Source organism: Helianthus annuus, chromosome 9, assembly GCF_002127325.2.
Source record: "Helianthus annuus cultivar XRQ/B chromosome 9, HanXRQr2.0-SUNRISE, whole genome shotgun sequence".
Lineage (NCBI taxonomy): Eukaryota > Viridiplantae > Streptophyta > Magnoliopsida > Asterales > Asteraceae > Helianthus > Helianthus annuus.
In genome coordinates, this window is record NC_035441.2 from 42,360,580 (window position 1) to 42,370,965 (window position 10,386).

The window sequence follows — 10,386 nt, forward strand, 5'->3', positions numbered from 1 at the left end:
GGGCACCAAAGCCACATCATCTTTTTTGGACGGTAAACACCAAAACACCATAGTATTCTTAACACGATTGAAGGAGAAAGAGACATGGCCATGTGCACCACAACCGATCACCAATTTTCTTTTTTTTTTATTTCTTTTATTTAATTATTATCTAAACAAAATGTGATAGTCAAAAGATAGGTTATTTAATTGTAAGTTAAACAAAAATGTGATAGTTAAAAGATGGGTTAGTTAAAACCCAGTATCTATGTGACAAGATGTTATAAACTTTTTAATTAACACTAGTACAAAAATGAACAAAGGATGCTATGGGTGTTTTCAAAAGATGCGGTTAGTAAGTTGCAACCGCATCTTTTGATTCATCTGATAAAGTCATGTATTCATTTTGAAAAAAGCATCGCCCAAAAGATGCGGTTCTAATGTTACCGCATCTTTTGCATCTTTAAATTTTGCAAAAGATGCGGTTCTAATGTAACCGCATTTTTTGCATCTTTCAATTTCGCACATAAGATGCGGTTCTAATGTAACCGCATTTTTTGCATTCTTTCAATTCATCCGATCAAGCATTCAAAGCATCGCCCAAAAGATGCGGTTCTAATGTAACCGCATCTTATGTATGAAAAATGAATATCTTTTGAGATTTCAAAGTTTGTTTTTATATGGATATAACACACCAGTCGTTTGCTAAACAGAACTGACATCCACTACAAGAAACTGGTAAAAATAAAGCATGTGCGATTATTAAAGAAATTACAAATATACACACACACACATTAGTGTTATTTTACAATATAATAATTTGTTTTTTTCATAGGCTATATGGAGGGTGTCGACAGTGTTGGTGTTTCAGTAACTCTTCATTCGGGTCGGCTTCTGGGTCAGGCAGTAATTGGTATCAAAACAACCATGCCACAACGAAAAGATGTGCAAGATGCACATTTAGTGGTCCTAAAACGCGTGACATGTAACGCCCTGCGTCCCTGAACTTTTAGCTTTTGTCAACTTTAGTCCTTATACTATGTGACTCTTGACACTTTTGATACTTGTGAATCTTTAAGCTATGATACTTATTGATACTTGATACTTAATTCCATGAAGCTAGATTCTTGAAACTTGATTCTTAACACTAGATTCTTGATGCTTAATCTAGATACTTAATTTTTTAAGACTTGATTCTTGATACTTGATACTTGGAAACTACATTCTTGACTCTTGATACTTGGTGCTTGACTCTTGAGACTCGTGAAACTTGAGACTTGGTTGAACGAGATACTGGAGACTTGTCACTGACGGAAGCTATGAAACGTAGAAACTTTGTGTTAATGATGTAATCTAGTTATGTGATACTACTACACAATAATATGCAACGCAACGCTTAATCTAACTCGCAAAACGAATCAACGACGGTGAAACTGGAAGGATGGGATTGACCGAATGGCAATCCGATCGGATGACCATCCGATCGGAGGGCCACTCGATCGAAGTGCCATTCGATCCACTTGCCACATCGCCTTAACCTCACTCTTGCACTATAAATAGGCCTGTCACATCATTCCTCACTGATGTGACAGCCTCACTCGACCAGACGCACGCCCTCTCCCATTTCTTCCATTTCCTGGCGATTTCGGCATGTTTTACACTAGATCCTTGTACATCTTTGATCTACGCACTATTCTCCACATGATTCTTCTTTGAAATCACACTTTTCACCGTGAAATCTCTAGGATTTGAGCTCTTGAGGATGACGTCATCATGGCGGTTTGTACAACTATTGTGTGATATCATTCTAGTCAAGATCTAGCTTAGATCTAAGGAATTTCATGAGTTCTTATACCGAATCTGTCACACCCCAACCGATGGCGGAATCATCGGGGCATGGCACTGAGCGAAACAGATTGTCCAGAAGTTTCCATAACAATTACTATACTATTCAATTTAAATTAATACGTCCCATACCGTATCTCAAACAGTAAATAAATTATTACAGACAAAATCCAGGCAAATATTTCTATTCTGACAACTCAGATTTTAATTACAGCAATTGTTTATCTGCTTCTAGAGACCCATAATTTGACCACTACAGACAACTATTTGTTGGGCTCTAAAGCTTTATTCTAGCCTCGCTTTCCTAGCAGATAAGCATCTTAAACACCTGTCACATACGTTAAAATAAAGTCAATACATAAAATGTAAGGTGAGCATACAAGTTTGATAGTAGCATATAGAGTTCGAAACAGTTTGCGCATAACCAGCACGTACACAGAGGAAAACGAAGCATGTTAATTATCGACATGGATCTATCGATACCAATGACTGCGGGTTGACTGCCCGAGGCAGTTCGCAATACATGATTACCACCGTAATCCATGCAAGTAATTGTCCTTAACAACTCCGTGTGAACGGGTGCTGAGTCCAAACTATAGTACTATCGTCGTTAAGGCAGGTTGACAGCATTCCACGTGCAAATATAACAACAAGCACTCATTTAGTAACGTAATACATGCGGTAATGGTTAGCGTTTAAAGTAATTGCGTAGTGTGTTCGATTGTGATTTAGAATAAGTAACGTATGTAACACCCAAAAGTGCTAAAGCAAAAAGGGTTCGAGTATACTCACAGCGGTTGATGAATTGAAGGGAGTGCTTGAGAGCAGGGTTAGCCTGAATAGTTCGATAGCATAATGATAAGCAACGCGTAAAACGAAAACAAGTGTTGGAGGGTCGGACAGCTGGTCGATCGGACGGTAGTCCGATCGGACGGCTGACCGTTCGGTTGACAGTCCGTTCGGACAGCTGTCCGGTCGGGCGGTAGGCCGATCGGGTGGCTGTTCGAGTGGATTGTTTCTTCCTTTGAGTAAGATGTGTTTGTGTATGATGGTTTGACTTTTTGCAGTATTTGAAAACATTGAAGTATCTTTACCTTTCAGGTCGGTCGATCGGACGGTCGTTCGATCGACCGGCAACCCGATCGGCTAGGTACCTCAGCAAAAACAAGTTCTCAGCAGGGTGTCAACTGATCGAACGGCTGTTCGATCGAGTGGCACTCCTAGTGCGTCGAACATGTTGAAAAATCGTTTAAGTGTTGAAGTATAGTATTTCATGATCCGAAGAGTAATCCAATCGGATGGTAGTCCGATCGAACAGCAGTTCGTTCCATACTCCACTTCAAATAAATTGGTTAAGTGTGGGACCATGTGCTAGCCGATCGGCTAGCCAGTCGATCGGCTGACTGTCCGATCGGTCAGCACCCTGACCTGATCAGCCTATTTATCTAACACTTGGTTGTTCTGATTGTTTGTCATTTTATCGAGGTATTTTGAGAACGAGCCAAACAACAGAAAACTCGGCTTTACTTGGTTCCCCTGATCGGACAGGAATCACCCAAACCCGGTCAGTGAACTGTTCGGGACGGCTGTTTAACGTTTAACCCGAAATCGGTGAACCTCGTGGATAGAATCCGGATCTTTGAGCCATGCAACCACCAGAATGATTAGCAAGTCGGCACTAGCTCCGTTTCTAACGGTTTTGAAGGCATTGAGTGCAGTCCGATCAGCTGGCTGTTCGATCGGCTGGTAGCCTGATCGTTCAGCTGCCTGATTGGAGTGTTCGGTGCGACGATTTTTTATATTTCGATTTTGATTTCGAACGATGCGAGGACGATAGAGTTTCCTATTCAAATTACTTTTTAGTCCTAATCACTCATATCTCGCACTATCCTTTCTCCACTAATTATCATAATTCGATTCCGATTGAGTTCGATTGAGTTTCGATTGCGATTCTAATTTCGATTGATTACCACACATAACATAAAGTAAACATGCAAAAGTAACACATAAGGCACACACACACACATATAATAACACCAAAGTTGCATAATTCGAGTTTTGAGTTCGATAATGATTAGATTAGTTCGATTATTGATTAATTGACTTTATCGCATTGATACTTCCTTTCATTCACAGTCGTAAAGCGTTTCGCAGCGAAAAACATTCGATTACTTCGACGTTAGCAATTACTCAACATAATACAACTAACGTAAACATAAAATAGACTAACTACAGTCAAAGAAGTCAAAACAGTAGTTGAGCAAAGAGTGATAGATCACAATTAGCGATCTTTTCTTCTTTTGACTTCAATCTTGACTTTGACTTTGACTTTCGGAAACACGGGGTGTTACAGAATCTTTACTAAATCTAGACTTTTTCGACTAAAACTCATGTTTCGTTCATCTTTTCTTAAACTTTTACTTAAAACGGTGAAATCCGGGTCTAAACGGGCTGTAGACTTGATGATTAGTCTGGAGTCGGCTTGGAAATGGATTGTTGTCGGAGAAGATGGCTGGATTACGGATTCAAACTTGAACACTTTCAAGAACAGACACCTGATCGGATGGGGTGATTCTCATCCGATCAAACAGGTTGAGCTACGATGTGTACACCATTAAGCACACCAAATACCTACGTGATGACACCGATGGGATTTACGTTGATTAAGGTATGATATACTCAATACACTAATATACCTTATTCTTGTTTTTCTAATATAGTAAACATTTTATTAATATAATTTATTCTTATTTTATGCAGGATAAACGAAAATAATGAAGTAAAAAAGACGTGTTTGATTATTTGTGCTAACTAAAAAGACATTGTCGATTGTTTGTGTTCTTTCATTTAAAACTTTTACATTGGATGGGCCAACGTTTTCCTTGATTGAAAATACACCTTTTCACTTTATTATTATTATTATTATTATTATTATTTTTATTATTATTATTATTATTATTATTATTATTATTATTATTATTATTATTATTATTATTATTATTATTATTGTGAAATCTAAATTCATTCAAAACTCTTAATTAGTGGGGAACATCTAAACACACTTGGGTAATTATTGTTGATGTTTGCAAAAGACCCGATATCAACTAAGCAATTGCCGATGGGTAATTATTGTTGATGTTCGGGTCGGGACGAGTTTCATACCGTTTCGACCCGTACTGTTTCGACCAGTACCATTTCGACCCGTACTGTTTTGACCCGAACCATCTAGAATCGAACCGTTTCGAATCGAACCGTTTTGACCAGTACCGTTTCGAACCCAACAAAATTGCCCCCTAATGTACAATCTCATTAAAAAAAACATTTTTAACCAAACCGACCCGAAACCCGTTCTGACCCGAACCAAAACAACCCCTTTTTTAATTAACCCATTTTAACCTATGACCCGACCCGACCCAACCCGTTTGCCAGGTCTACGTAATATTGTTATCATCCTTATCCTTAGTCTAAGGATAATTATTTTTTTTTAAAACCGTAAGCGCAAACCTCCTTCCCCAAAATTCTCCCCCTAAAACTCAAACCCCTACAATCTAACCCCACGACTTCCCACCTCCATTTCCACCACTTCCCACATTCAATCTGCCATTTGCCACACTCCATCGCAACCCTAATTCTCCAAAAAATTCACCCCCCCAAACGACCCTCTCCAGCCAATTGTTCCGACGCCCCCAAAACCCCACAGCGCCATCTCTCCAGCCAACTGTTCCGACGCCTCAACCCCTCAGACGCCAGCCTTCGTCACCCCTCAAACGACACCTCCAGTTCCGAAACCACATCTAAGAGGTGATGAAACCCTTAACCTTCTGATAAATTTCATTGTTTATATGTTTGGGTTTAACATTTGATGTGGTTGAGGGTATAAACATATATATAGTTTGTGGTCCAGATTCGTGTTTGTATTGCACGTGTAGTTTATTCGGAATATGATTCTTATATATTCGAGCAACGCGGGCTCGACTTGTGGCTCGGCTCGACGGCTCGACTCGTGTCTATGCTTGACGACTCGACTACATTACTTTTAACAGATCTCTGTTGAATCTGCATTACTTTTAGTCGATTACTCTTCTTGATTTAAGGTACCAATGTTAGTTCTTTCTGTAACATCATATTTTACTGAAGTAGAAATCTGTACCATCATATTTTATTGAAGTTGAAACAAATATGTAACTATGTTCTGCACATGGATGAAAATGAAGTGGAAGAACGATTAAACCAATGATATAGTTGTTATGAGGAATGATAGCTTAGATGCTTATAATGTACACACACAACTTTTCATTCTTCGGTTTGGCCTATCTAAACTTAACACAAAATTAGTAAGTTTATTCGGAATATGATTTTTAGTGTATTGCACGTGTCGTTTATTCGTAAAAAATATATATATTCGAGCAACGAGGGCTCGACTTGTGGCTCAGCTCGACTCGTGGTCAGCAATCTGTATAAAGAACACAGTTAGTTGTTAATGAAGGTATGCAAAAATTTAATTTAATTCTTCTCCTCTTTAAGTTCTTTTAGTTTTTTCTTTCTATCAAATTTGTGTATAACTAACACAGTTAGTTATGAAGGTTATGCAGACATTGAAATCAATTCTTCCCGACTTTTAGTTCTTTTCTTTCTTTTTGTTATCAGATTTTTTAATTAGTTTAAAATTGTGTATTAGTTTCCAGTTTCTTAATTTGCTAATAAAACCATGAATTAAGTAAACGTTCAATTCTTTAATATCCTCTTAGGTTAGAAATTTTTGATATGATTCTATGAATATTGTTAATTTGCTAATGCCTAATGGAATATGTGATTATGTATTTGTGTGAAGAACCTTACCTGACCCGAATTGTGGAACCGACCCGAAAATTTTATATCCGGTTATATAGTATTATACACTTTTCTTGCACCTTATCATGACAAGTAATATACACTTTTCTTCAATACATAGACATACACATACACATACACATATATAATAAATTGTTCTATATATTTTATTTTTTAGCCATCACTGCAAGCTTTTAATATTTGAACCAACCACTTCAAGCGCATTTATTGTTGATTCAATAAAAAAGGGAAAGTCGGAGGAAAGTTACCTCATTTCAGAGCTAATTCCCGGTGGTTTCGAGAGAAATTTTACATGGACAGTTATCAATGTAAGTTTTCTTTAATAATTAATGGGGAAAGTGAATACGGCGCTGTTACACACATAAGGGTATAAGGAGTGGTTAAACAGTTTAGAGTGGCAAAACATTGAACCGACCAATCAGAGCGTGCCATGTCAATTTGGCAAAAGTGTTTAAACTTTGCTGAAAAGTGTTGGCATTGGTTTAAACACTTGCTGAAGTGGTAAACTTTTATGATTATTTTTTTTTTTGCAATAATTAATTTAATATAAATAAATAAAAAACAATAAACTTTCATAATAAATTAAATTAAAAACATCAAAGTTACACTAAATTAAAAAACAATAAAATTACATTAGCATGAAACAATTTAAACTAGTCTTCGTCGGAATCGGCCAAAAGATGGGGCAAATCTTGACTTGCGAGATGATCTATGAGATCGTGTTTGAGTCTCCAATGGGTGTCTTCATTCAACAATTCGCCCAACACCGTATCGTCTAGAGCCGGCTCGACCGGAGGATCCCGAATGTGCACCGGTGCTATCGCCTTTCCATCGTCTTTCAAAATCATGTTGTGTAAAATAATACACGTGTACACGACATTCCTAATTTTTTTAACCGATCTTGCTCGCATCGGTCGACTCAATACACCCCATTTCCCCTTCAAAACACCAAAAGCCCGTTCGACGTCTTTCCTTGCCGCCTCATGTTGCCTCTTGAATTTCTTTTCGTTTACTTCGTGAGGGTAAGGGATAGACTTCACAAACACGGACCACGAAGGGTAGATTCCATCCACGAGCAAATAACCACGTTTGTATAAATGGTTGTTAACGTAAAATGGACATTTTGGCGCGGTTCCATTTCGTTCCGTTAAAAATAACGGAGATTGTTGTAGAACATTGATATCGTTTTGAGAACCCGGTGGACCGGCAAAAGCATGCCAAAACCATAAGTCTTGAGAAGCAACCGCTTCGAGCATAATAGTCGGGTATCTATGATATCCTCGCATGTATTGGCCTCGATACTCTGTCGGACAAAAACGCCAAACAAAATGGGTGCAATCAAGGCTACCGAACATACCTGGAAGGTGATGTTTTTCCTCATGAGCTTGGTATAAAAGTGCCATGTCGTGGCTTGTCGGTCTACGTAAGAACTCTGGACCATATATTTTGCAAACCGTGTCACAAAAATATTCTAGGCACTCGCGGGAAGTTCTTTCGGCCATATGCAAGTACTCGTCGTTCTCGTCTGGAGTGTTTCCAGTTGCGAGCTGTTTAATAGCCGATGTCACCTTTTGCAAGGGCGTAAAGCCCTTCCTACCTCGCGCATCGGGGGCCTCTACAAACCACGGGTCGTTCTCTTCCACATCGGACACAATTTGTAGAAACAAACGTTTTGACATACGGAACCTATGTCGAAAGATATCTTCGTTGTACTTCGGGTCTTCGACAAAATAATCCGCCATGAGTGTCTCATGCCCCTCCTCACGTTGACGTTCAATATATCTCCTTCGGTTAGATGTGCCGGTATCTTGAAGTTCGGCTTCTTCGATAAGATTTTGAAAAAAAAGAATGCTACTATCGGATGAATCGTCGCTACTCATGGGTGGGAACCATAACGGGGGGAGGTCATCCGCCATTTTGTAAGATAAACTTTTTGATGGAATTGGTTTGTATGAGTATTTGGAAAGTATATGGTTAAATGGTGTGTGTTTATATATATATAGAGTTTAATTTTAAAAAAAAAATTATTTTTTTTTAATTGTAAACGGTCATATGACCGTTGGGGTGGGCCCCCCCTTTTGCTTTCTCCTTTCTCGCTCGGTATTCCCTCACCGCCTTCAAACTTTTGCCGCGATGGATGTTAGTTGGCGGCGGTGTTTGCCGCGCGGCAAACACCTTTGCCGCACCCAACTCTCAACCACACCGTATCCCCTAAGCTTAAACCCGCCTCCCCTAAGAAGGCCACGAGAAGAATCGTAGGCATGGACTCAATGATGTAATTAAACTGAATAATATTTAGGAAATTTTTAATCAAAACTGCGTAGTTTTGATGGGTTTTCCGTGTAAGCTTAGGTGTATAACAACATCGTATTCACTTTCCCCATAATTAATTGTGGAGTAACTGTAGTGCTACCAACAACCGGGCTCATGGGAATGCGGTTATATGTTGATAAAACATATGTGGGAGTTTGTTGAAACAATTCAACATGACTTTATTAATCGTGCAAGTGTATTTCATATATTTGAGATATATCAGCCTTTTAATTTATTTGTATACATTTATATACTGTGTTTTGTTTGTTTTTCATAAATGGAATACACAAGAGAAGACTTCGGGTGAAGAAATTGAATCTATGGTCGTAGACTTGATTGAGCGTTGGATTAAGGAGGTGTTTGGGGTTCGGACATGAACTCCGTAAAGGTGTCTCAAGGTTAGCTCAAATTCCACCATTTAATGTTCATTTATATCTAACGGATAACAAAAAATTTGCTTTTAGTATAAAGATATGTATTGATATACAACGATCTTTACGGTTCTAAAGCCTTTTCTTACGGTTCTAAAGCCTTTTCTTACGGTTCCTAATGTATATAATATATATTTCCATATCCATAATTGTTGTTTAATGTCTTCATATGGCAATCGCAGTAACTGAGTGAGATTGTTTTTGCACAAGAAAAGCAGATAATTGTCAAAAGCCATCAGTGAGGTTGCAAGCATGGATTGAAGACATTGGTTTGGGTTAAAAATATGAAGACATCGGTCGGTTCAGGAACTTATTGTATGTCAATTTCATCTTTAGAGTTATATGTATTGTTGTGTTACTGGAAAATTTTTGTAATATTGTGTTACTTTGAAACCTCTGTATTTTATATTCTTGGGTTGTATTATATTTGTTTTAATTAATTTTGTTTTTTTATATATTTTATTTTAATTTTTAGAGAATTTGTTAAGGGAATTTATTGGAAATTTTTAATAAAATTTCCGGAAAATTATATATATATATATATATATTATTTTACTCTAAACGCCAACAAATGCGGTTCTAGAATCCCATCTCTTGAGTATACTAGGAATAACTTTTTTGTTAATATATCAAAAGATGCGGTTCTAGAACCGCATCTCTAAAGCATATTATGGAAAAGTAGTTTTTTTGTTAATATACCAAAAGATGCGGTTCTATCAAAAAATGCGGTTCTAGAACCGCATCTTTTGGAACCGCATCTCTTGGCATATAGCCAAAAGATGCCTTGCCATAAGATGCGGGTCTAAAACCGCATCTCATAGCCAATTTAACCGCATCTTTTGATTAAATCTGTACTAGTGTAAAGCACTTAACTATACATATGCAAGAGTCATGGTGTTAACAATAACATATGCATGTCACAACCGCGTTATAAATAAAGTTTACACTGAAGTTCTCAACCATTAAC

The 10,386-nt window shown here is 37.8% G+C and overlaps 1 protein-coding gene across 1 annotated transcript; it reads right to left on the minus strand.

Annotated features, from left to right (window-relative positions):
• Positions 1-7,328: 7,328 nt before the first annotated feature.
• LOC118481708 lies at positions 7,329-8,591 on the minus strand. Its single transcript, XM_035976917.1, has 3 exons — positions 8,033-8,591; positions 7,851-7,978; positions 7,329-7,709 (listed from the first exon to the last, which is right to left on the minus strand). The coding sequence occupies exons 1-3, from the start codon at positions 8,589-8,591 to the stop codon at positions 7,329-7,331; spliced, it is 1,068 nt and encodes a 355-aa protein (XP_035832810.1).
• Between the last annotated feature and the right edge of the window lie 1,795 nt (positions 8,592-10,386).

Bases quoted from the DNA above. Each gene is read 5' to 3' on its own strand.
- LOC118481708 (XM_035976917.1), bottom strand. From the start codon at position 8,591: ATGGCGGATGACCTCCCCCCGTTATGGTTCCCACCCATGAGTAGCGAC. The intron at 7,979-8,032 runs GTATGTTCGGTA...TTTGTCCGACAG, and splicing joins GGAAAAACATCACCTTCCAG to AGTATCGAGGCCAATACATG. The intron at 7,710-7,850 runs GTTCTACAACAA...GTGTTTGTGAAG, and splicing joins GTTCTCAAAACGATATCAAT to TCTATCCCTTACCCTCACGA.